The sequence below is a fragment of the Microcaecilia unicolor genome, chromosome 2, assembly GCF_901765095.1.
Source record: "Microcaecilia unicolor chromosome 2, aMicUni1.1, whole genome shotgun sequence".
Classification (NCBI taxonomy): domain Eukaryota; kingdom Metazoa; phylum Chordata; class Amphibia; order Gymnophiona; family Siphonopidae; genus Microcaecilia; species Microcaecilia unicolor.
This window is the reverse complement of record NC_044032.1, coordinates 544902477-544929843: the sequence shown is the minus strand read 5'-3', so window position 1 is coordinate 544929843 and position 27367 is coordinate 544902477. Positions and strand designations below refer to the sequence as shown.

The 27367-nt window shown below is 39.0% G+C and overlaps 1 protein-coding gene across 1 annotated transcript in view; it reads left to right on the top strand.

Annotated features, from left to right (window-relative positions):
* The window catches only part of ATP8A1 (ATPase phospholipid transporting 8A1), a 649985-nt gene that overhangs the window by 125297 nt on the left and 497321 nt on the right, over nucleotides 1–27367 (top strand). Inside the window, 3 exon segments of the mRNA XM_030191344.1 lie at nucleotides 6494–6534; nucleotides 18687–18760; nucleotides 26475–26544. Of these exon segments, the coding sequence (XP_030047204.1) occupies nucleotides 6494–6534; nucleotides 18687–18760; nucleotides 26475–26544 (185 nt within the window).

Genomic DNA, 27367 nt, shown 5'->3' with positions numbered 1-27367 from the left:
AGCACATATGAGTTTATCTTGTTGGGCAGACTGGATGGACCGTTAAGGTCTTTCTCTGCAGTCATCTACTATGTTACTATGGGGTTCATTTTCAAAACACTTAGCCTTACAAAGTTCCATAGTAACCTATGGAACTTTGTAAGGCTAAGTGCTTTGAAAATATGCCTTGTTACTCCAGGGACCTGCATGCACTGTCATGGACCTGAGTATGACACCTGAGGCTGGCATAGAGACTGGCACGAAATGTTTTTAAATATGTTTTTTGAGGGTGGGAGGGGGTTAGTGACCACTGGGGGAGTAACGGGAGGTCATTCCCGATTCTCTCCGGTGGTCATCTGGTCATTTTGGGCACCTTTTTGTGCCTTGGACGTTTTCACCCGGACCTGTTTTTCTTATGACTAAGTATCTGTCAGGGACATCCTTGTTTTTTTTCGATTATGGGTGAAGTGTTAGACACGCCCAAGTCCCGCCTTCGCTATACCTCCGACACGCCCCCTTGAACTTTGGCCGTCTTTGCGACGGAGTGCAGTTGGAGACGTCCTAAATCGGGTTTTGATTATACCAATTTGGACGTCCCTGGGAGAAGAACGTCCATCTTCCGATTTATGTCAAAAGATGGACGTCCTCTTTCGAAAATGAGCCCAATAGTATTTTGTTAAGCCAAGCCTTTGAGGGAGTGCGTTCCAGTGTGAGGGCTACTCCGGAGAAGACTCGCTTGCGGGTATCACATCGTGTAATGTCTTTTGGAGAGGGTATGGATAGGGATACACCTTGGGAGGACCTTAGTGTCCTTGGAGGTGTGTAGAGGCTCATTCTGTTCTTCAGGTACCCTGCACCATTTCCTTTAAGGGCCTGTATTGTACTGGTAGCCAGTGAAGGTTTTGCAAAAGTGGTGTGATGCAGTCTACTATTAGTTCTGCTGCAGTAGTTTGAATCAATTGGAACTGGTGCAGGCCCTTTGTAGTCAGACCGTTGTAGAGTGCATTACAGGAATCCAGTCTTGATGTTGTCATGGCATTCACAGTAGGATAAGATTTATCTTCATGATGTAAGGAGAGAGGCAGTGTAGCTGTCACAAATAATAGAAGCAGCTCTTGAAAGTTGCTTGGATTTGGGGAGTCAGAGTAAGTGTTGAATCTAATTGTATTCCAAGGTTCCTGACTTGTGACTTGGGGGGGGGGAGGGGTGAGCTAAAGGGCTCAAATAGATATTAAAACAGCCAGAGAAAGAATGAACCCTTGTGGCACTTCACATGTTAATGGATAAATATCCGTTTGTACCCCTTGGCAGCAACTGTAAATAATCTTTTAAAACGGATGAAAACCATTTTAGAACAGTACCGCCAATAGCAATCTCAATGAGACCGGCACAAAGAGATCGTGGCTAAATCACATGAAATGCTACTACTACTACTTAACATTTCTAAAGCGCTACTAGGGTTACGCAGCGCTGTACAGTTTAACAAAGAAGGACAGTCCCTGCTCAAAGGAGCTTACAATCTAAAGGACGAAACGTCAAGCTGGAATGCTGCTGATGGGTCCCAAGAAACTGCCAAAGCAATCCTTCATCAAGTTTACGATGGACTTCGCTTAACAGAGACTGTTAACTGTCAACTGTCAGACTGTTAACTGTCAGAACTGAAACCTGTCCTAAACGCTGACTGACTGGGATGAAGAATCAAAGAGGTCTCTAAATGATCCTGTAACTTTAAGAAAACTATATTCTCGATCCACTTTGCCAAAAATGGCAAATTAGAAATAGGATGATAATTGACCAGCAAATCAGAATCCAGGCCAGAACTTTTCAAGATAGGGTGAATGATTGCAGTTTTAAGGGGCTCTGAAATATAACCTTCCTCCAAACATTTAGAAATAAGATGGTGGGCTTTAGGAAGAAGGTTTAATGATGGAATTTTTACCCAAGAGGAAGGCATAGGGTCCAAAGTACATAAAGTAACATTCATTCCCATTAGGGTTTTCCACAATAACTCTTGAGATACAATAGCTCTTGAGATGGAAGACTACAAGAGACCCACTGTGTACTTGAGGATACATCAGGAACAAATGAAGCTTTAGTCTGAGGCTTGCCAAAGCTAGAAGTTAGGTGATTTTTCTGGCAAAATACTGAGCAAGTGAATCAGCAGGAGGCATAGTGTTAATATATATGACTCCTGAATAGCAACAGGTTGTGTTAAAGAAGAAAAAATTGAAAACGATTTCTTTATTGAGTCACTAGCCTGTGAAATTAATTTAGAAAAATAATCTTTCTTTGCAAGTTTCAACTGATATGTATGATAGCATTGTGCACCTTTAATAGCTTGAAAATTAACAGAGGATCTCTTTTTATGCCATGCCCTCTCACTATGTCGCAGTTGTTGATGAAGAAGGAATAATCCTGCATGAAACCAAGGTTCCACCCTCCCACCTGATACTTTCTTCACAAAATGAGCTGGAACAACCTCATCCACTTTAGATGTAAGATTATTATTCCAGAGAACAACTTGTTCAGCCAAGGCTAAGAATCAAAATTATCTGGGAAATGATCTGAAAAAGGTGCTAAAGCGTCAGTCTATAGCCTGAAAATCCTCAACAATCTTTAGAGGTGTCTTAGGTTGGTCAAGGGTAGTCTGTGTAAAGAAAAGAAAGTAGGTAATAATCTTTCCATGGTAAAGGAACAGTAACAAAATCAGTACGATAATACAGAAGAATCATTAGTTAACACTAAATCTAGGGTATGACCTGCTACATGTGTTGGAACATGAACATGCTGAGAGAACCTAAATTGGACAAAAATGTGAGAAAAGTAGCAGGTCTCGAAAGATGAGGTGTGTCCACACATTGCAAAAGTAAACAACAGCTGCTACAGAGTATATCTAAAATTTAATTTTTATTTTCTCAATTCTATCTTTCAAAATTCCAGACAGCAGGTGTACAGATCAGTAGGACCCAAAGCAGTCCAAAACAAGTAAAGTCAGAAACAGTTTATACCTAATTGTTCACCCACCCTTAGGATTCACCTCTGGGTTTAAAAAGCAAAAACCATGTGCATGTAAGGACTGGATAAATGAATTAAAACAAAGTTTAAAACAACTGCCCCAATTTGACTGCCCCTTTCGGACTGACTGTTCACTTGTCTTTTGAGCAGGGACTGTCCCTCTATGTTAAATTGTACAGCGCTGTGTAACCCTAGTAGCGCTTTAGAAATGTTAAGTAGTAGTAGTAATATGTAATACTTGTTAGCAATAATGAAACAGTGATGGAATATTCACATAGCAAACAGCCTGAGCCAACAGATTTATTTTCCATTGAACATAATTAACTTTATTTGAACTTGTCAGCTAATATTGTGCTGGACTGGACAATGTTGGCACATTTAGACTGATGCGACAGAACTTCTGCATGATGGAATCCCTTCTCTCATTATCAATACCTCTTTGTGAAATAGTAATAAAAAGGCAAGTGCATTTTTGTAATATACCATTGCGTCCACCAAACAAAAGGAGCATGTTCCCACTTGCCATCTTTTTCTTTTAATGTAGGCACAGGAAAAAAAGATTTTAAATTCTCCCGGGTTTCAACCTAATTAATGTTTTTTTAAAAATTGTACTTATAAATAGTAAGTCTGGTTGTTAAGCATCAGATTCTTATAACATGATGTCTGTTTTGGTGGCCCCTTTCGAGGTGACATCTCTGCACAAATACAGAGAGTCTCTATAACCAGACTTCCAAATGAGGCGGTGATTTAAAATTTAGAACTAATTACTGCTCTAACCGATGAAACCATTGCTTCCTCAGTGTACATCTGTATTCTGCACAAGCCATCATGTTTAAAAAATATAAGTGAGATCAAATAAAAATGCTACCAACAATAAAGAGTGACAGTGTGGATAGAGAAGTTCATAGATTTGCTTGCTTTGTTTTGTGTGAATTGGGATGTTATTTAACCTGCTTGAGATTACCAGTGGAAAAGGTTTGTGTTTTTGCAGGAAATGATTGTCAGCAGTACACACAAAAAAAATTGTCCTTTCAAGAAATAGTCTGTAGTTGGTTTCATTTTTGCCTCCAAGTGAGTCTGATGGGGCGGGTTTTTTTCAGCTCTTGACATTTGTTAATCAGGAGATTTCAAAATAAGCACCGTGTGGTCTGTCTTCTAGAAGGGGTCCAGGAAGACCCGAAACTATATAATACTTCTTTGTTTCAGTTTAATGGCGTGAAGAGTTTGGCCTCAGCCTCTGGTGTCTAATGTCCTTCTTCAATTGTTCATTGATGCAGCAGCGAGTCATGGTTTTGGGGTTCATTTTTAGGGTACTTGTACCTAGGAATTGCTAGATTGGTGGTGAGCTATGGGTTTGTGTGCGAATGTCGCTTTACTTGAAATTTTCCTGTTTTGGGTGGCCTTGGTGTGGAGTGACAGGCTATATAATTGCATAGTGATTCTGCATTATGGTAATATTGTAGTGGTTCAAGAGGTGAACAGACAATCTGCTCTGTTTTGGTGGAATTGTTGTGCTTAGTAGTACTGAGATGCTTGAGGCTGAATCTGGCCTTGGGGCTAGGCAAGTCTGGGTATGCACAGCTATATTGCCAAAGCTCTTTTCTCGCTTTCATTGGCTCATTTCTGAGCTCTGGCCCCTGGAGCAGATGGAGCACCAATAATGGAGGTGCCTGCAAAGCTATGGAGATGTTTCCTGGATCCATCAATCAGGTACTTCAGAATGCCTTTGCTCCTAACACGTGGAAGCCATATAGGGTGGGCTGGAGGCATTTTCAGAGTTATTTTTGGAAGACACTAAACCAGCAGTTGCACTGCCTGTGGTATGCAGACAGTTGTGAAATTTATTGACTTTGCTAAGCATATGGGGTGGTCTTATGGCCTTTTGACCCAATCTCTGGCTGCATTTGCCACCTTCTCTAAATTGTGTTAACTTGGTGACCCCATGAATTCATTTTTAGTTGTAAATTAATGGGAGTTTATGCTGAGTTCTGTTGGGCAGACAAAGTAGCATGCCTTCTATATCACATGATAAGTTAATGGCTTTGTTGGAGCTGAAATCTGGAGTTTGTTCTTCATCTTTTGAGGTGAAGTTGTTTCAAATTGACTTTTCTGTGGCATTTTTTTGTGCCATAAGAGTTAGTGAGCTAATTGCGCTCTTCAAGAGAGCAACAGGACAGACTGACCTGCTTTTTGAGGATGTGGTATTGGAGGGCAGTGAGCTTCATTTACACATCAGGTATTCAAAGACGGATTCATTGGATGTGGGTTCTAGTACTTAAGTCTGCATTGCATTTTCTGGGTCTTGACCCCTCTTTATTTGAACACACTCATTAGAATTGCAACGACTTCTTTTGCTGCAGTCCAGGATGAGTGAGGCACCAGTTATGATTTTCTGTGTGGAGCAGTGGGTGTTGCATCATTATTGAGTATGTTAGACCTTTAAATTGCTAATTGATGTTTAACTAGCATTTGTTTTATTTTATTAACTTCTTCAGTGTGCCTTGTTCCAGGTTGATGTCTGCATTTGACTCTGTGGGCACTCCTACATTTTTAGGCTGGAAAGCATGCTGAGTACTCATGCTGAGGAAAACATCTGATGGCCTTGATGATACCTCAAGTCTCACTGGAACAGGCATGAATTTTGAATTAGAATATTGATAAGCATGAGCGGCTAGGTTGTCCACTGACTAGCTGCAAAAATAAGGGGTTGGTAATGAAAGTGAAGGTTGCCTGTGAACTAGTTAATAGAGTATTATTTATCTTATGATATATATCATTTGAGTTTGAATAACCTGCGACCAAGTTTTCTTCCAATTGGATATAAAGATCTATTGTATTTATTGAGTGAGTGCAAAAAGCGATGGCAAGTGCTAATGTGAAGTCCTGTACTGATAGATCAACTCCTTCAGTTCATGTTACCTCATCAAACTGGCTAGATCCTCTGTTCATGGCATGGTCGGAAGCATTTGTACCACACAGCCTCTCTGTTCTGGAAGGCACTCTCTTTACCTCCAGTGGGTAAAGGATTCTTCAGCTGGGGGGGGGGAACCCTGCTCTGTCTGTGCTCAGGCATTGGTCTGCAGGAACAATGGTGCTTTCCAGGTGGTTCACAAACAGCATTATTCTCTTAACACAGGATTCAGGAACTTGTGGGACTGTGATTCCATAGGTTGCTGAATCCTGCAGGAAATCAAGGTGTGGTAGAAGGCGATCTTGTATTGCACCTTGCTGAATTCCTCCCTTGGTGACATTTTCTGATATGAGAATGGCTTAAGCTGACTGACACTTTCTCCCTACCCTTCTTCAAACTTGTACTCCCTGCTTCTGTTTTTGAGTGTTGGCTTTATCATCTTCTTTTATAGTGATGTTAAATTTAATTGGCTCTCAGTTTTAAATACAAGTAACCCAATTAAAAAAAAATGCTGAGTGTGCTTGTATTTTGATTGAGCAATATTTTTTGCTCTGTTTAATTTGTATTGAATTGTTTTATTTCTTTCAGTGCTGAGGAATAGAGCTTGGGAGATTGTTCACTGGGAAAAGGTAAACTTTTTTTTATTTTAAAGATGGTCATGTACAGTGTACTAGCATGCTTCTATAAAGTTGTTGAGGCAGTCTCTATGGTGGTCTGATAAGATTCAGGGTCTCAGTACAGGAATTCTTGATCTGGTGCTTCTCCATGAGGTTAAACGTTGTTAAAATCCTCAGCAAATATAACCTAAAATACTGCTAAATAGAATAGGTAGAAACAAATTCATATTAGAGCAATAATAATGGGCAAGATACTGCTGGAGAAGGATAATAGAAAAATGTATTTGGGGATTTTGTCATTGTCATGCTGTTTTGATTTTCATCCTTGTAGATTTATCATAAGTTAATAGAATTAGATAAATATCTCCCATGTAATGAGCAAATGACCATGGAGTTTAAGCAATACATAACAGTTATGAGATCCATTGCTTGGATTTTGAACCTTAATAATTCTGTTTCATGGTGTATTTTCAGGACATACAATATATTTGTATTACTATTTGAATTTTTAGTATGAAATATTTTGTATTGTGCCAATGAAAGATATGAAATGTTGACATTTAGAGGGGCATTTTCAATATGACATCCAAGTCCAATTTTGGACTTTCTGCCACCCCCAAAAAAGTCCAAAAATCCTTTGCCAAACATGGTCATTTTCAAACCAGAAAAATGTCTTTTATCTTTCTGGTTTGAAAATTGCCCTGTTTTAGACGTTTTTGTGCTCAGTGCATCTTCAAGGGCCATTTTCAAAAGAGAAACATGCAAGGGGAAAACACACAAAAACAAGCCATTGGGATATCTGGGGGTCAGCAATCTTACTAGACTGGCCTCTCGGACATCCCAGCAGAGCAGTGGGGTCACCTGGGGGGCACTGCAGTGAACTTTATATAAAAGGTCCCAGGTACACATCACATCATAACACCCTTATATTGTATGATGGGCCCTCCAGGAGTAGCAGAAAATGTATAGTTCCCACCTGTATACCACTTCAATAGTCCTTATACCTGCAGGTGTCACCTGTATGTAGGCTCAGTAGGTATTCTGTGGTTTTTTGGAGTGCTTCTCTACAGTCCACTGCGCCAACCATTAGGCTACTGCAGAGACCTGCTTCTGGCTGTAAGAGGAATGGCCATTATGTTTGGAGCTGTTAGAGACCCTGGTACTGTCACTTTTACCTCTTGAGGGGGCGGGGGGGGGGGGGGGTCAGTGACCATGAGGGATTCGGGGAGTGGAAGTCATGCCTTTTCCCCTCCAGTGGCCATCTGGTCAGTTTTGGCACCTTTATGGCACTTAGTCATTATTGAAACGGGTCTATCTAAAAATGTTTTATTTTTTTGCCCTGGATGTTTTACAATGTTTCATTCTTCAGAAAAAGTCCAAATCATAAGCCCATCCTAGTTCTGCCCGAAACACCACCTCTAGCATGCCCCCTTGAGATTTAGATGAACTGCATAGAAATACGTCTTAAAGATGAGTTTTGAAAATAGCGATTTGGATGTGTTTGCAAAAAAAAAAAAAAAAAAAACATCCATCTGTGCCATTTTTTGGACATTTTTCGGTTTTAAATATGTAATTTCTTTTAGTTTTTGAAAATTTTAATAAATGTTAATTTTTTAAATTTTATTATTTTAGAAATATGTTCAGATTTCAGGATACATATTTTTATGTTGTATGAAACTCCAAATTTAAAAATTCTTGGTAAACATCAGTGCAAGTTACAGAAACAAATGTACACAGCTGCTACTAAATACTTAAAATATCTCCATTTTTGTTTTAGGTAGAGTCAGTGCAATTTTTCTAGCAAAAAATGGTGCCGGTACTCAAATGCCAGGCCACCCTTCAGGGGTGGGGTGATCACTGAGGGACCCACCCCACAATAGCCAGGCCCCCTGCAACCAGTCACAGAATCTATGACAAAGCAGAATTGGTGTGTTGAACATGAGCTCTTTCAGTAAAACTTGTGGTCCATGGGTCAATTTTAGCAGACACCGGAAAAGGTGCCGGTACTCAGTACCCCCGAGTACCTCCTCAAAAAAAGCCCTGGGTAGAGTGATCATATCCTTGTTATGAAATTGTCATACTTCTCCTGTGTTGCTGGCCAGAAAAGAATGACAGGAGCAGCTTTAAATGTGTGCTCATAAGGCATGTAGAGGATTTATTTCCCAAGAGGAAGTCCCCACACATGGAGCGCAAGCTTGTTTCACCGGCATTCACTGATTGCCTTAGGTCTCTTCTGGACCAGAAGCTTCCTGAGTTTAAGATGGGCAGGGAAATAGAAGAGATTAATAGCTCGTGTTTGTTGACAGTCACCAACTGCTCTGGGACTTTAGATTTCACTAACTGATCAAGATGCAGTACAAACCTTGGGAGTGCCTGATAAAACTGGCGCATGTGATCATCCTAAAATCTTGCCCATTTAAATATTTGTTAACCTTCCTGAGCAAGTTTGTTGTTTTTTTTTTTATTGTCCAACTCTGTACTTTCTTGTACTTTGTGTGAAGATGTATTTAATTGGCTATATTATGTGTGAAAATACCAAGGACAGACAGGCACCACATAGCTAGGGTTGCCAGCATGCCTCCTGGCCTATTCCGCACCTTCTCTTTCCCTCTCCTCCCCATAGCCATTGCTGCTGCACCTTTCCCCTTCAACCCTCCTTACCAAGGTCTGCTGCTGTTGTTGCTGTCACCTCCACCACCAGAATGTTGGTGCAAGGCCTTCCTTCCTACAGCTCCCTTCATCTCCTTTGCCTGCACATCTGTGTTCACTGCTTCCTGGGTTCATCGACCTTGTATAAGAGGCCCTAGTCTACAAATAATTAAAAAAAAAAATTAACATCCACTTCACTCCTGGTTACTGTGACAGTTGTGTCTTCCTCTTCAGTTTTGTTGCCCTTACAGGACCCACCCATATTCCTTTCCTTTCTACAGACTATGTTTGATGATGTACTGCAAAAAATATTTCAGGTGTTACTTTACAAGATCCTCCCAAGCTTTGCCTCAGGTGTCTGTCTACTCCCAATCCCTCCTGTTAAAGAAGAACACAGTCTTCTCATGATCAACTAGTTTCAGTATTGTCTTTATTGGATTCCGAGTTGCAACTGGATCATTCCTTCTTTCCAGCCCTCTCCCAGACTGTTCTGAAAGATTAAGCAGATTGAGTCTTAACCTGTTGACATTATATTACGTAGAAAAAGATGTCCAGATGCTGCAATCCAATTGTATCACAAACACAAAGCAGCAAAGATGAGCCAGTAGATGTTATTAAAATCATTTAATAATTCAAAAACAACCTTATAATGAGTGGGAATATTGAGTCCAAAACACACTTATACTAGTCCATCAACCCAACATGTTCGGCACCTAGTGCCTGCTTCAGGGGCAGATTTTAAAGTTTTGAATTGGACAGATACGCCACCTAGGCTGCCGCCTATAAAACTTTTTATAAGGTTGCACTCGTAAGGGTCTACAGCCCCTAATGTCATGTCCCCAAAGGGTAAGGAAACTATAAATCTATTTGATTTTAATAAGCAATTACTGTCTTCATCATTGCTGCTTTGTATTTGTGACATTACATTAATTACAAATAGCATTTATAACCCGCCATTACCAAACTAGTTCTAGGCAGTTCACAAAGACTGAGCAATTCTCCGGAAAGAACAACAAAACCAAATAGCATTAAATTAATAAGCCCATGCGAGTCTACTCAGAAAATGCATTTTTCTGAAATAGAAATGCCTTCAGAGATTTTTCAAATTGATAATACTGTAGTTAGACATATATTTCAAGGAATGTAGTAGTAGATTCAGGTTTTTTGCAGCTTATATCTGATTCACTTGGATAATGAAGGTTAATGAATGTTTAGATGATCTATTATAGTTGTTTTTGTACTGAGATCTTTTCCAGACTCAACATATAAACTGGTGTTTGGCTGTGTATTATCAAAAGAGTAATGCACACGTTTTAAACACCACCCTGGCCTCTATAAGGAGCCAATGTAATTTTACTAATAAGGGTGATATGCTATCAAATTTTGGCACCCGGCATATCAGTCTGGCTGTCGTGCATAAGTATTGCCATACTGAGAAAGACCAAAGGTCCATCAAGCCCAGCATCCTGTTTCCAACAGTGGCCAATCCAGATCACAAATACCCGGCAGGATCCCCCAAAAAATACAAAACGTTTTTATGCTGCTTATCTCAGAAATAGTGGATTTTCCCCAAGTCCAATTTAATAAGGGTAATGGACTTTTCCTTTAGGAAAGCCGTCCAAACCTTTTTAAAACTCTGCTAAGCTAACTGCCTTTACCACATTCTCCGGAAACGAATTCCAGAGTTTAATTACACGTTGAGTGAAGAAATATTTTCTCAGATTCCTTTTAAATTTACTACTTTGTAGCTTCATCGCATGCCCCCTAGTCCAAGCCTGCTAGAAGATGTAGAAAACTAGACCAATGGGCTCAAAAGGATCTAGTTTCTAGATATGATTAAACCAGGAATAGACATTTCCAGAGATATGCTTGGTTAACAAGATCAAAGACAATAAGTTACATGAAATTAAGGAAAAATATCTGCTGTTATCTAAATAACCTTGATATAATTTGTGAGACCCCAGAGGGAGCATTCTGTGTAATGAGCAGTGCAAATTCCCATTTGCCTAGGTTTAAGGCATATATTTGTTTTTATCAAGATAACCATTTAATTGATACAATTTTCTCCACCACCATTACCATAAAAGATAGATGGTAAGTGGGTTTACAATTGGGAATTGAAGATTTATTCACCTTAGGATGCTTGAAAATTGGGTGAACAAAATAGCTTGTTTTCACTCAGGAGGAACAAGGTGATGGTGATCATAGACCACGTGATTAGAGATGCACTATAGTAGATGAGTAGTGGAGGATCAATGACGGAAATCTTTTATGTTCTGACATTTCAGTGGTGGATTTTCTGTGGAAGCAGTCAAACTGGGTAATAGGAGGGGACATGGATTTATGGAGAGCGGCAAAAAGTTGGATGGTGTAGAATCATAAAAACATAGACAAATGTAAAATGTAGACAGTTAAAGATCATATGGCATATTCTGCCTGCTCATCCATGTCATCTATTCTCCCTATCACTCCCTTAGAGATCCTTGTACTTGTTTCAAGCTGTCTTGAATTCAGATACTGTTTTCGTTTCTACCACTTCACCGGGAAGCCATTCCATGAACTCACCACCCTTTCCTTGAAGTATTTTCTCAGGTTACTTCTGAGTTTATCCCCTTTCACCTTCATTCTATGCCCCCTCGTTCCAGAGCTTCCTTTCAATTGAAAGAGAATCTCCTCTGCATAGATATTTAAATGTCTCTAACATATCTGACCTATCCTGCCTTTCTTCCATAGTATACATATTGAGATCTTTGTCTCCATATGCTTTATGACAGATCACTGACCATTTTAGTAGCTATCGTCTGAACTGACTCTATCCTGTTTATATCTTTTTGAAGGTGCAATCTCCAGAATTGTAAACAATATTCTATATGAGTCTCGCCAGAGTCTTATACAGGGGCATCATCTCCTCATTTTTCCTACTAGCCATTCCTATACACCTAAGCGTCTTTCTAGCTTCTGTACTTGCAGTTGCCTTTTTTACCTGTTTGGCCAGCTTAAGGTTATCAAAGGAGATGACTATCTTAAAAACGGCTTCAGCTTGTGTTCTATGATTTAGGCTGATGTCATTACAGGAATTGACTCAATAAGAGAAAATTGCTCTTAAATATCAAACATTACGATCAGTAACCGAACATCAACTGAGCAGCAACTTGGTTATTTTTAAAGGCCTTTCTCCTCAGGCAAAGTCAGGCATTATAAGCTTAGGAAGCCATTTAGAGGTTCTAGAGTACAGAACAGACTAATCATATATAAAACCAACATACAGTACGTCTGTCCCAGTAACCAAGCCTACACAGATTGGTTAAAATATGTACAACTTACTATTTTTCACATCTTTGTTGAAAATGGAAAAAATTGAATCGAAAGTGCCTGATTTCAAGTATATACCTCAACAGTTTCATGTTGCATGACACACTGTGGAGCTCATTTTCAAAGCACTTAAACTTACAAAGTTAATAAGCTATGGAACATTGTAAGTCAGAGGGCTTTGAAAATATGCCTCTTAGCCAAGCAGCACATAATAAAATAAATAAATAAATAAAATACACCCCTCTCACCAACCCCCCCCCCCCCCCCAAGAAAAACCTCTTGTTTCAAAAGAAATGAGTAATTGGTGGCAAAATTAGTTTAGGAATAAATATACAGCAATTGACATGGACTGTGAAATATTGCAGGAAGACCTTAGGAAATTGGAAAACTGGGCATCCAGATGGCAAATGAAATTTATTGTGGTCAAATGCAAGGTGATGTGCATTGGAAAGAATTATCCGAATCATAGTTACCTAATGCTAGGGCCCACTTTAGGGGGGGGGGGGGTCAGCACTCAAGAAAAAGATCTAGTTGTTGTTGTAGATATTACACGAAAATCTTCTGTTCAGAGTGCGGCAGCAGCCAAAAAATCAAGCAAGATGCTAGGAATTATTAGGAAAGGCATGGTGAATAAGACCAAAAATACTATAATGCCTTTCTATTGCTCCATGGTGCGACCGAACCTTGAGTATTGTGTTCAGTTCTATAAAATCCTGAGTGGTGTGGAACGAGTAAAGTAAATCAATTTTTCACTCGTTCCAAAAGTACAAAGACTAGGGCATACTCAAGGAAGCTACATGGAAATACTTTTAAAACAAATAGGATGGAAGTTTTTCACTCAACGAATAGTTAAGCTCTGGAACTCATTGCTGGAGGGTGTGGAAACAGCGGTTAGCATATCTGGGTTTAAAAAAAGGTTTGGACAAATTCCTGAAGGAAAAGTCCATAGTCTGCTATTGAGACAGACTTGGGGAAGCTACTGCTTGCCCCGGGATTGGGTAGCATGAATGTTGCTGCTAATTGGATTTTTGCCAGGTACTTGTGACCTTGCTTGGCCACTGTTTGGAAAGCAGGGTACTGGCTAGATGGACCATTGGTCTGACCCAGTATGGCTACTCTTATATTCTTATGATGTTTGCACAACTACCTCCTGGCAGCATTTGCTGAAAGTAGAAGTGGATTATGATGTAACACAGAATCTGTTCTGCCTTGAATAGTGTGCAAAAGCCAACTAATGCGTGTCATGGGAGAGAGAGATGACTCTAAGGGAGTAACCGAGAATGTCCTCATCCCTGTAAGCCAGTCATTAATATGTCTCATGGAACAAGCTATAGTTGGGTATCTTATACTGAGGAACCCCAAACACCCATGGGCCATAGGTTTCTGTAGTATATATAGGAAGTCTGGGGCACCCTCCCCTCCATAGAAAATGCTGGAATTCTTTATTCAACAAATGTTGCTCCCGCCTCTTCAAAACAAAGGTAATATCTGAACCACGCAGAGCCAATGGGGAGCCAACATTATGTTAAACAAGAAAATGCAACCCAGCAAGGAAAGGGGATACGTGCCCCAGAATTGCGACAAACATTTAGTCTCAGATAATGAGGGAACACATTTCAATTATGGAGCCTAGAAAGATCAACTGGAATGTAAACATACAAATATTTTATCTGCTGAGTAGCCCACTGCAATGGAAAGGTCCCCACCCATTCAGACTGAAGAGATGAAGGTAGTGGGAATGCCAAAGATTTGGTTGAGTTAAGTTGGAACCCCAAAAGTGCCCCATACTGAACAACATGATTTAACTGTGGGAGAACGTGCTGAGGCTCACCCAGAATTAATAGTAAATCATCTGTGTACGACAGCACCTTAAGGGAGAAACCGGTCAAAATGGTAGGTACTATTATAAAGAACAAAATTACGGAGCATATTCAAAAGCATGGATTAATGAGACAAAACCAACATGGATTCAGTGAAGAGAAATCTTGCCTCACCAATCTATTACATTGCTTTGAAGGGGTGAACAAACACGTGGATAATGGTGAGCTGGTTGACACTGTGTATCTGGATTTTCAAAGGCATTTGACAGAGTACCTCATGAAAGACTCCAGAGGAAATTGGAGAGCCTAAACTAGTTCCTGCAGTGCCTGCTGGAGGCTACCTGTTAATGTTTGGTACAAAGTTCTAGTTTTAAAACTAGGGAGAAAAAGAGTATGGAGATTAGTTGATAGTTTCATTTTTTAAAAAATATTTTTATTCTGCCTATCACTAACCTACAGTTCCTCCTTTAAACTCCAATCTTTAAGTTCCCAAAGCACAAAGCAAAATAATGTTCACTTACCAGAGAAATGGCCTCTTCTCGCAGAACTTCTCAGAAAGAAAGTTGAGTGAGACCTTTCCTCTTTTATATAGTTTTGAATCCATTACTTTTCTGCTGCAGCCACACCTTATTTGGCCATTTTTCAGAATCCTGATTTCCCTGTGGGCACGACTTTTCCTGTTTTTGCCCACTGGTGGAATTTAGGAATATATTATTTGTTTCAACTCCTGAATGATGAGGGTAAGTTGTTTTTGCGCATTTACAGTTGTATTATATCACTGCATTAGGGTGGGCTAACCACAGTGAAGATGTATAAGACACTCTTAACACAGTATTTACCTTGGCATCTCAGAATGTGGTGCCCTTCCATTATCATCTTAGATATCTTTTAGACTCTACTGAGGACCTGTATTACAGTAAAATAGCTATTACGTGGTCTGTGGAGCTGACTGCTGATCAGCTTAAGAACTGTATGTTGGGAATCAAACGATATTCTCCCTTTGTTCGTTTTTGAGAATTGCAGTACAAGTTTGCCCTGTGACTTTATATATCTCCCTTCAGAGCATTTCGAGTCTCATTCGACTCATGGGGGCATGCCCAAAATGTTGTCATGATCCTGTCGTTTTAAGTCGCATGTTTTGAGCCTGCACCCTGATCACCAGTTTCTGGTCCCACTTATTATCTATGGTTCATCTTCAATGGGGCCACCTGGTAGCATTGCATCCTTGGTGATTTTTGATGTGTTCCACCATTTGCTACCTTCCTTAAAAGAGCCATTATGCTTGGGGGGAAAAGTGATTCTGCTGTGTTGGCGAGAGCCCTTTGTTACCTCTCTTGCAATGTGGCGTACCCATTTGATTGATTTACTTAAAGTGGAACATTTTGATATCAAGGATATTTTCTCAAGGGATGGTGTACTTTGCCTATGAAAGTGGAAGTGTTCTTGGGCAACTTTATAACCTTTTTAACCAGATATCTATCTATCTATCTATCTATCTATCTATCTATCTATCTATCTATCTATCTATCTATCTATCTATCTATCTATCTATCTATCTAGTTGCTGCGACTTTGTATCAGTTTTTGAATGGTTGCATTTAATAAAGATGGTTTAAACAAAGTGTAAATGTTTCCTTCCTTTGAGCCCTTATTCATCCAGATCTTTTCTTAGGAACACCAAATAGAACTGGAAAAAGCCATGTTGTTTGAAGTGGTAGCCAAAAACTAGTATAAAAAGGCTTTATAATCCAGTATGAGTTGATTTGTTTTCTTTTGGAATAAGAGCAAATAGGCAGGTATGGGCAAGTTCTAGGGATGGTTAGAGCAAGGGCAAAACACGTAAAAATGGTATGTAAGAACATTTGCTTTTGCATAACTCTAATGTAATAAATCTTTTTTGCCTAAGGCTTTCATATTTTCTACAGCATTTCCCTCTCAAACATTACGCTAGCTAAAACTTGTGCACAGTTATTGTGAAATTTTCAGTTATTCTCAAGTTTAATGGTGGGGGGGGGGGGGCAAAATCCCATACCTTGTTTTGCACACTTTTGCCTGCTGATTTGTTTTTTTCCTGTGGAATTTCTTAGTTTTCCATAACTTACAAGGAATTTAAGCTGTATCACCTCAGAACTGTAGAAGCAAATTGACTTGTAAGCTTCAGGTAATTTCCTGTTATACATTTATCCCATTCTTAAAGTTGTTGAAAGAGTGTTTAGTAGATGGAAGACAGATAAAAGACAATTGAATGCAAAAGATTTTTGCATCCCCCCCCCCCCCCACACACACACACAATCGTACAAGCCATAAGACTGTTTTTGTTTGGTTGAGAAACACTGGCCTAGTCAATGTGCTTTCAGACATAGGGCTTCATTTACAAATCCACGTCAGCAATTCCGGCGCAGCACATGAGAGGAAGCCCATAGGAATTGAATGGACTTAAATAGACATCACTCATGGACATTGTTCTCAACACCTCTTAGAAATGAGACACACCCAGTGATGGCCCTTGAATGAGCAGGAGTTTCTTTTACAAGCACATGTTTAATTACACATGACTCTATCCATACTAAATATTATTTGGAGTGATGGAGTGTGGCAATTAGCAGGCAGCATGTTGGGCATGGGTGGCTGGGCCCTGCTTTGTACAGCATTCACATAACACACTGCACCTCTTCTGTGTTCTTCTACTAAACCACTGCTTTGGTGCTTCTCCAGCCTTTTTATTTTATTTGAAGGGGGTGGGGTGGGGATGAGAGAGTCCTAACCCATATCCACTTTGCCTGCTCTGCTTGAAATATTTGGAAGTTGCTGTGCTGCACAACATTTTTAAAAAGGGAGCGTGCCTTGAATTTGAAAATGTTGTGAAACACTGGACTAGGTAATTATATAACATATTACACTGTGATACTGCATTTAAGGTACTGTATTTTATATGTAGTAACTTTGTTTTATACAGACTAATAACCAATCCCAGTTTTCTTTCAGGTAAAGGTTGGTGATATAGTTAAAATAAATGGCAAAGAATATGTACCTGCTGACACTGTACTTCTGTCATCAAGGTAGAGATGCCTTCTGACACATATGGCTTAAAAACTGGTTTCTCTACCCTTTGCTGAGTTTGTTTCAAGGAAATAAGGATTAAATAATATTAACTGCCCTTAGCTTAATGATAAAATTATGTATCTGTACTTGAAAAATCATTTTGGGTATGTATTTTTTTTGACATTTCTATTTTGCCTAACACATAGGCGGATTACAAAATCTGACATAAAAACAAGAACTTTAAATAGGCAAAAACATATCTCAAAGTACTTAGTAAGCTAAAGATTTAATTGTATTGTGAAAGTTAAATATCTGGGTGCTGCTAAATTGGATTTTTCAAAGGCTAGAAATAGAGAATTATAGAATAAAGATCAGTGAACTGATTGCTAATATTTATTTGAATGTATTTGGGCCATGCACTTCAGGGATATTCTGAGTCCAAATTGTGAAAATGGATCAATTTTTCCCTTTGGCTTTAGGCTTTAAAGAAACTATAATTAGCCCAGTAGAATGTTTCTTGATTTTGACATGTGTTTGAGCCCATTGATCCTCATTTCCTGAAAAATATACTATGTAAAATAACATGCAAGAGCCATATATTTTTCAAAATCTTTTAAACTTCAGGTCTCACAGTATTCAATATTCTTGGAGCTGTTTAGTTTGCTTTCTATATTAGCTTTCATCAGTTTTGGAGTGTTAATGTTATAGTTAACATTTTAGCACAAAGATCACATTTTGTGAAGATCTGAATAAAAGAATGACTTCTGGTATTCACCACAATATGCATGCTAAGGGCCAAATTTACTAAACGGTGCTATAGCGTTATTGCACATTAACATGCGTTAACATGTTATTTACTGCGGATCCTATTTTATGCAGTAGCACATGTCATTAAATTTTATTTCTAAATGTTCTGATAATTCATACCTTTTCATTTCAATAGTGTATCAGATGCTGAATGAATTATTTGAGTAAAATGCTTATAAGTGAATTGGAATAGTAAGTTAAGCAGGTTGTTAAGGTATTTTTATTTTAAACACATTAAACTTCAAAAGTAATGTAAAATATTAAAAGTATTTAGCATTCCATGGCCTTACATCACTATCAGTGGCTAGACCTGGAATGTTAAAAAAAATAAAATAATCCAGAAACAGCTAAATATTTCCAATATGTCATGCTGTCTGACCTGAGTTAAACTGACTTTGAAAAAGTGACATTAATAATGTCTATAAGCGTATGTTTTATACCACGATTTATTACTGTCTTTTTGTCCATTTTGCTTCTGTTTCTGTCTATTAACTCATGTTCTCTGTTCTGAACATTTTCATACTTGTTCATGAAGGTGACTGTAGGGGAAATAGTGAAAGTGACCAATGGAGAACATCTTCCAGCTGATCTGATAAGTCTTTCAACGAGGTTAGGATGGAACGATTCTACAGTAAATGTGCATGTGGTTCCTCGGATATCAAATCCCAGTAATCTGCAAATATTGTTCAGTTGAACACAGCAGTGCTTGTCCTCTATTTGCTGATATGTACAGTTCTTACATTAAAAAATGATACTTCATATAGGCAGGTTTTTTAGTGAGCTTACAGTATAGCAAGGGTGTCTGTGGGCTGCATGATCAGAAATAAGTATGTGCTTGGGCTGCATGATTATTTTATCCTGTTACAGCATGATTTATTATCAGTCTTGGAATCTCTTCTGAGATTGTGACTTTGTATTCAATAGATACCTTCATATATGCTAACTCAAGTGAGGCCAGATGGGCCACATTTGGCTCTTGGACTACATGCTGGAAAACCTTCGTATAATTCATTTTGAGAGAAAGGGACGGGATAATGAAGCTTTTGTTAATAATAATTAATAAGATTGTAAAATAAAATGATACACTATCAAGGAGCAGTGATATAGGAAGCCTTTATAGATAGGTGACATCATCCAAAGGAGTTTGGGATGAAGGAAAAGAGGAGCAAAAATCTAAGCTTTCAGGAGGGGTGAATTGTGTATCTGTGGTACTTCCCTTGTTTGTGTTGTCATGTGAGGCCACCTCGGTTCGTTCTTTTCTTCAGAGTCTGGAAGATGCAGTCTAGTTCTCTTTCCTAGTAAGATGATACTTTCAAGTAAGTTTGTCATGTTGTCTTATGAGTTACCACTTCTTTATGCTCCTCATGCCTCCTAGAAACCTCCTAATTAGTTTTCTATTGCGTTTTACATTTCCTGGATTTTTGGCATAACTTCAATCTACACTGATGCATTGCATGGTATTAGTCTTTAAATATGTACCCCCCCCCCCCCCACCTTCACTTTTTTTTTACTAAGCCGTGCTAGTGGCTGCCGGTGTGGTAATTCATTACCATGCAGCTTTGTAAAAAAGGAGGGAGGGTAAATGTGTATTTGATGCAGCTTTTTTTTTGTCCAGTGTCATAGAAAATGAAGAACTTCAGCTGTTTCAAGAAATATGTGAGGCATAGCAGGATAACAGCAGCATCTGATGCCCACAAAAATATTCCTGTTGTGCCATGGACCAGATAGCAAAATACCTAGCTGTACCACATGTCAGAAAATGACACCTAGGTGTCTTTGTGGCCGTAAGGAACAAAATATTTTTTTGGTTAGATTAGGTCTGGCCCAGGTGCATCAGAGTCATGTATTTTCAAGGACCATGGAGCTACATCTGATGTTGATAATCTAAGTTGAGCATTGACAGAGGTAATTGAGACTGAGACTGACCATTGTCAAAAGCCTGCATGAAACAAAGTGAAGGATTCTGTTGCTTTGGCACTGGTGTCAGAATTACCATACTGAGTATTGAGTGAAAACAGAGGCATTGGAATCAGTCCTCACTGGTGCAAAATTCCAGGAGGCGAGGGATTTTGGCAGCTGTCATACCACCTCCCAAGCTTCCCTGCAGAGAGAATCGTTTTACCTTGGGAATGAATCAGTCTCCAAGGGGTTCCAGGGTCCAGCCATCAGTATACCTGGTGGCCCATAGAAGCCATGTTGATTCAGACTAAAGCCCGTTGAACCCGGTATCTTTTCTCAAACAGTTTCTTGTCTGGTTTACAAGCAGTAGATTGGTTTTTAATAGCTCATTTCCAGGGATAACGATCTATCTCTAGCTAATGATCTTTCATGGACTTTTCTCTCAGAAATTTGTCCAAACCTCCTTTCAGCCTTGGTAGCTGAATTATATGCAGTTTGAAAAAAAAAAAGAAAGTTTCTGTGAGCAGTTTTTAGTCTTCTTTTTTTTTTTTGTTTCATGTGATGTCTTTGTAGTGTTTGAAAGATTAAACAGCTGTTCCCTTTTTCATAGTAACATCTAATATAATAAAACTCACCCTCAACGTTCTGAAGTCACTCAGTCACTCACTGAAGGGTTCATGGATTCATGGTGGTGAAGCCAGAACACTGACCATGTCTCTCTGCCCCGCCCTCGCATGACGGACCAATCAGAAAAAAGACCCTCAACATTCTGAAACACAAAGGACCATCACAACACCGTTCCCAGGCAACACTAGGCAACGTAAAACGGACCAATCAGAGGAAACTACGTTACAATAAGGGAGGAGCATTCCCCAGCAGAATGGCTCATTATCTGTGCAGCATGGAGAGCACAGAACCACCGCTGGAACGAGAGAAGGATATTCCTGCTGTGGGTATGTGCAAAAATAGACTGGGGGAGGGGGGGAGAAATTTTTAAATGCCTAATGCCAGTACTGAAGAGTGCCAGAGGGCCTATAGCACAGACTATATTTGGGATCGCTTGACATGGAGTCAGAGGAGCCGGAAATCAACATGCCCGTCACCTTCTGGGACGTGGGCGAACAGGACAAGCTGCGGCCCAGCTGGAAGGATTACCCACGACCCAGCCAGCAGCAAGCAGCGACCAAGGAAGGGGGAGGAGTACTCCTTCCCTGCCTAGGAATCGCTGGAGACTGGCTGCCAAACTAACGAAACAACCGCACACCGACCCTCCACCTCCATCATCAACAACCTGCACACACACCGCACCCTCACACACACACACACAAAAAATAACTCTGTGACACATACACACACACACACAAAAAAAAAACCACATGCTAGCGCCCGTTTCATTGGTTTCGGAAACGGGCCTTTTTTACTAGTAGTAAATAACAGCAGATAAAGACCTGAGCCGTCCATCCAATGTGTCCAGTTGTCACACTCATTATCAATTCATGATTAAATCAACAATGAATATGATATTATATACTTTATCACAAGTCTTTCTTTGGCATTTCTGTGACTTAGACCGTAGAAGTCTGCCCGGCTCTGTCCTTGCGTTCCATCTACTGAAGTTGCCATCAAAACTCACTCCATCCTATCTAAATCCATCTTGTCATTTGCGGGACCCAGACTGTAAAAGTCTGCCCAGCTCTGTCCTCTATTCCAGCTACTGAAGTTGCCATTGAAGCCCATTCTAGCCTATCCTAAACTGGATTGCCATATATGGGCACAGACATACAAAGTCTGCCTGGCATCAGCCTTAGTTCTTCACAGCCGGAATAGCTGTCCCAAGTGTTACTCGCATTGAGCACCCTCTTTGTCAAAAAAAAAAAAAAATTCCTGACATTACTCTTATGTCTACCACCCCTCAACCTCGGCTTATGTCCTCTAGTTTTACCATTTCCCCTTTCTCTTGAAGAGATTTGTTTCTATATTAATACCTTTCAAGTATTTAAATGTCTGTATCACCCTTCACATTTCTGCCATCTTTTTTTTCCAGGCAGAAGAGCATTTCTGCCATCTTTTCTCCAGTCAGAAGAGCTTTTATAAGGAGGTGCTCCATTTTCTTTATCATTTTTCTTTCCTTCTCTGAACTTTTTCTAGTTCTGTTGAATCCATTTTGAGATGGGGCAACCAGAGCTACATACAGTACTCAAGGTGTAGTCACATCAGGGAGATATATAATAATAATTTCAGTTTATTCAAAAAGGAATGAAAAACCCATCTCTAGCATGATTCCAAAATACTTTTTTCTTAGGTCTTGACTCCTAACTCAGAACTCGGGGACTTTTTCCCTGTGTACATCCACTTTGCACATATCCTCATTAATTTTCCATTGCCACTTAGATGCCTAGGGCCTGATATTCAGAATGGTTTAACTGGACAGGAGAGGTTCCTGCCCAGTTAAACCCTGCTGTGCTGATCTTCCACTGATTTTCAGGGACACTTAGCCAGGCAGTGCTATTGAATATTGGCTCTGACCACACTGGCACTGTCCAGTTAGTGCTGGGGCAGTCTGTGGATGGAGCCAGTACTTAATCATTTAGCGGAGATGTTCAGTCTGCTAACAGGTTAAGTACAATGATAAAGCTAGGACAGCAAAAAGACTGTCCTAATTTTAGCTGTGAAGCTGACCATGCAGCAGTCTGAATATCAGCAAGTATGGGGTTACCTTCTGGATGATCTCTGTAACCTGGATATTTAATAGACCGCTGACTGCCATGGGCTGAATATTGATTCCTCCCTTTCTCCCCCATATCTTATAAGATTCTTTTGCAAATCCTCACAATCCTCAGCCATTTAAATGACTTTAAATAATTTTTGTGTCTATTTAACTGCCTTTATGAAGAGATTCACCCAGATAATCTGAGTTTTGTATACTAAACAGCACCCTTTCTTTTGTCCTACACAATGTTTTCTTGAATGTCCTCTATATCAGTGTGGTTTGAAAACTAATAAAAGGTTCACCTTGGTGCAGTTTAGGTAGATCTTCCCTTTACAGTCTTTGTGTGGGGCTTGCTTTTCTTTTTGAAGCCTCCCATCAATCAGCCTGCTATGTTTCAGGACCTTTAAGCGCATAGACTCCTGTGAATTGGAAAGTCTCATTTGATGGTACTTACTTCATTGTACAAAGTTAGTAAGCTCCAGACCTTAGTGACTAATGTACCCTAGACAACGTTTTTCAACATCCAGGTTGGTTTTGCACGTGTATCCTAAGTTCCTGCCCAAAGTAGTGTTCAGCCTTACACCTTAACAAATAATTTGTCTTCTGCCATTTTTCCCAGGTCACTTGCCTAAAGTGGTGAAGATGCTATGCATAGTTTGGATTGCTAAAGTGCCTTAACATTTTGCTTGGAGCAGCTCTTAGAAAATCTGCCCAGATTTTTTTTTTTGCTACAATAAACGTGGGACTTCATAACCATAATGTGTAATTAGATAGCAAATTGGTCATACCCCAATGAGTTTGATTTTGCAAGTTCATGTATAGACTTATATTATCAGTCATGACATTGTTGGTGATCTACTTACCTGATCTCTGTGGAATGTCCACACATTCATTTTATTTTTTTTGTTTTCTCAATCTAGCCTGTTGAATATCTCTGCAGTTTAGAATTCAGCTTCATCCCTCCTAACTTCAATTTGATTATTTCAAGGTTGCTTTCATTAACAAAATAAATAAACGAATGGAAAATGGCCTGTTGGCACTTTTTCTCCAGCTGCCTTTTTTTTTAAATTTAAATTTGAGTTAGGTAGTCTGTAGATACGCATTGTATTCTTGGAGCATTTCATATCCTGCTTTTCATTGGAGAAAATGAAGTTGCTTACCTCTGCTAGAAGTTGTTGTCTTGGAGTTTAAAGGTATATACTGAACTAAGGTGACCATGGGTGATGACTCAGACATAGGAAGCATCATACATGTATGGTCCTCTGCTCCTAGAAATCTATTAGAGCTTTGAGAGTCTTGAAACTCTTTTCTCTCTATCCCATTGGATGTCACCCATTTATGAAGATACATATCCCGCTATCTTCGAGTACCTGTTTCGGGTCAGCAGTTGTGCTTTCATGTCTTTCATGCAGTTTAACGGGCATGAACGCATAATGAATATAAAATAGCATTTTAAATAACTCTTTAAGTGAATAGCAATTTTCAGAAATGATTATAATCTCATGATTTGTCTAGGATATACTGAGGACTCCTTGCACTCAGCTAGATGTGGCATGTTTTGCAGTTGGTCTAGACTTAATGTTCTGTAAATGGCGACCATGCATATTTATGGCACATTTAGTAGCTTTTTAATGGTATTTGTGATGTTGACTAAAGTTCACTTTCATCCTACTAATCAGAAAGCTATCCTTGGTCTGTGTGTATTATGTGGTTTTACAAATTGTAGGTCTGTTTCTAATATTGCATGCTAAACCATATATATATGCCATTGATTCTTCAGAAGCTTTTGATAAAACTGAAATTCTTATTTGCTGATTTTTTTTTTTAAAAGATTGAACTTAACTTTTGCTTCATATTTGTAGTTTTATAGTATTTAAACAAAAATTCTTATTTTTCTAAATGTTTCAAATTAGCTCTTGGTCACTATGCACCTTACAACTTTTAAAATTCAAATATGTAATAGATCAAATAGTACTTTAGTGATTTGTCTGCAGTTCATAATTATGGTATTCAAAATCCTCTCCATCTTTGATAAGAACCATATTTGTAATAATTACTGAATGATGTATCATATAGTTACTATGTAAGGGATATATAGACAAAATTTTTCATATGTTGCTGCTACCGAAATAATGTAGTCATTTTATACATGCTTTTTAATGGACATGCCCACACCACATTTTTTCCACATGTTAAAATGGGCCTGATCACACAAACAATAAGACATCAAAAATGCCTTAAAAATAGACAATGGGAAATTTCCCACTGCACTCTGACCATCCCTTAATCCCAGGAAGTTGAGAATAGACTGTCTTAATAAAATAAATCCAGTATAACATTTGCTCTTAAACTTGCAAATAATGATCATCGTGGTTATGAATTAAACAAAATAAATCCCTTCTACAGCCTGACCCTCCTCAATTCTTACTAGAAAGTTTGAACAAGACTGGTTTACATACTAAAGTTCTTATTAACTAATAGGTATTAACATATACTAATGCCTAAACACATACTAAATAATACTATGTATGCACCATTATTTTAATGGGGCTATTTACTAACTGTGCATTAAACAATTCAGTAAATGGGTCCCTAAGACAGTATAATCAGAACTACACTCTCTCCCAGGCCTGATAAACTCGGAGGGAGTGTAGTTCTGATTATACTGTCTTCGGGACCCATTTACTGAATTGTTTAATGCACAGTTAGTAAATAGCCCCATTTAGAATAATGGTGCATATATAGTATTATTTAGCATGTGTTTTAAGGCATTAGTGTAACTAGCCACACACACTCAAATTGGCCAGTGCCTAACCTATTAAATGTAAACTTACCATACTTTTTAAAACCCATCCCCCCCACACTTCTATCCTTTCATATCATGGACAATGCTCCGTGCTCTTCCTCATTGGCCCTACAGGAGCTCTACAAAGGAGTGATCCCTGTTGTATCACTTCTGCTGGTAAAACAACTTTCCAGCGCTGGACCTCCAGTCAATAGTGATCCATGGGTGATGCCATTGAAGGAGCCATAAGCGAGTTCCATGTAGGGAAATAAAATTAAGCAGGCAGGCATGCAGTGTGTCAGTTGCATGGAGACCATATAAGACTACCCCCCCCCCCCCCTAAAATAAAATCTCTGTAACTTCAGCAAATATATAGCTGCTGTCTTTCCCAATAAGTGGACCTCCAGTTGTAGTCCACCACGGATAATGTTATCTAAGGTATAGAGTTACCAGCAAGGTTCAATTCAGCCAAGTATGAGGAAGTGATAAAAAGATAGTTTAAATATCTATGAATAGTTACAATCTACCACTAATGACTTTTATTTGAGGTCCTGTTTATTTCTGACATATTTGTATCAATTCAAAATCAATGCAGTTTTCTTGTAAGGTAATATTTTAATGCAGCGTCTGCTGTTACACATATACATCAAAGTGTATATTCTGGTGTTTGAGATTTATAGGTGGCTGCATGGGAGTCACTTTTGAGTCTTAAAAATCAACATCTCAATTAGATGCGTATTTGATACACGATGGAAGACACATTTACTATCAAAATCTGGATAACCTTAACATTGAAAAAAATGTTGCTTGTTAAGAAAAATAAAGAATTTCAGTTGCCTTAAATTGTTAGCCAGAAGTCTTTTAGAATTCACAGAAGTGGAAACACATATATAATCATTTTAATAATAAAACTTTGACTTTTATAATAGTGAGCCACAGTCCATGTGCTACATTGAAACATCAAATTTAGACGGTGAAACAAATCTAAAAATCCGTCAGGTAAGCCAATTTGTTTCTTGTAGTGATGCTATACAAACTTGTATTTTTGAAGTGTCTTAATATATCAGTTCTGTGGCTGTTTATTGCAGCCAAAATGTAAATGTTTAAAGGAGACAATCCAGAAAATTTCTATTGAGTAGGGTAAGTGGTAAATTAAATACAGTACTCGAATACTTTATGGTATGTGGCATATCTTCTTGTCAAACATCAGAAATATTCTCCCAGTTCATAAGCATCAGGTTCAGTATGACCTCATCCCACTTGGATTCTGTCATCATTGCTAGGACAGTTCTTCTGTGAAGCAGGATTGTCCAACCTTGGTCTTTGAGGGCTGCAATCCAGTCAGGTATTAAGGATTTCCCAAGTGAATATGCATGAGATCTATTTGCATGCACTGCCTCCATTGTATGCAAATGGATCTCATGTATATTCATTTGGAAAATCCTGAAAACCCGACTTGACGAGGGCTGAGGTTGCTATAGAGAATTTAGGATCTCTGTACTTCTAGGTGACCTCATAACAGGGATGTCCCAATCAACATCTGTCATATTAAAATCATCTATCTACTTCCTCTTTCATATCTGTATTATGACTGGCTTCGATGAAATCTGTCTACTTCCTCTGCTTGTGAGAGAGGCCTATATGTAACACCAAATAAAATAGAATCTCCCTTCCTAGATTAGCCCACAGTGCCTCCTCCTTAACCTGTAAATCCTGCAATTTCCTTGCTTTAATACTATACTTAACATTATAGTGTTATCTATCTGTATGACTGATTGGCAAACGATCTTTGCTGAGGAGGCTGAGCACCTCCTTCAATGTC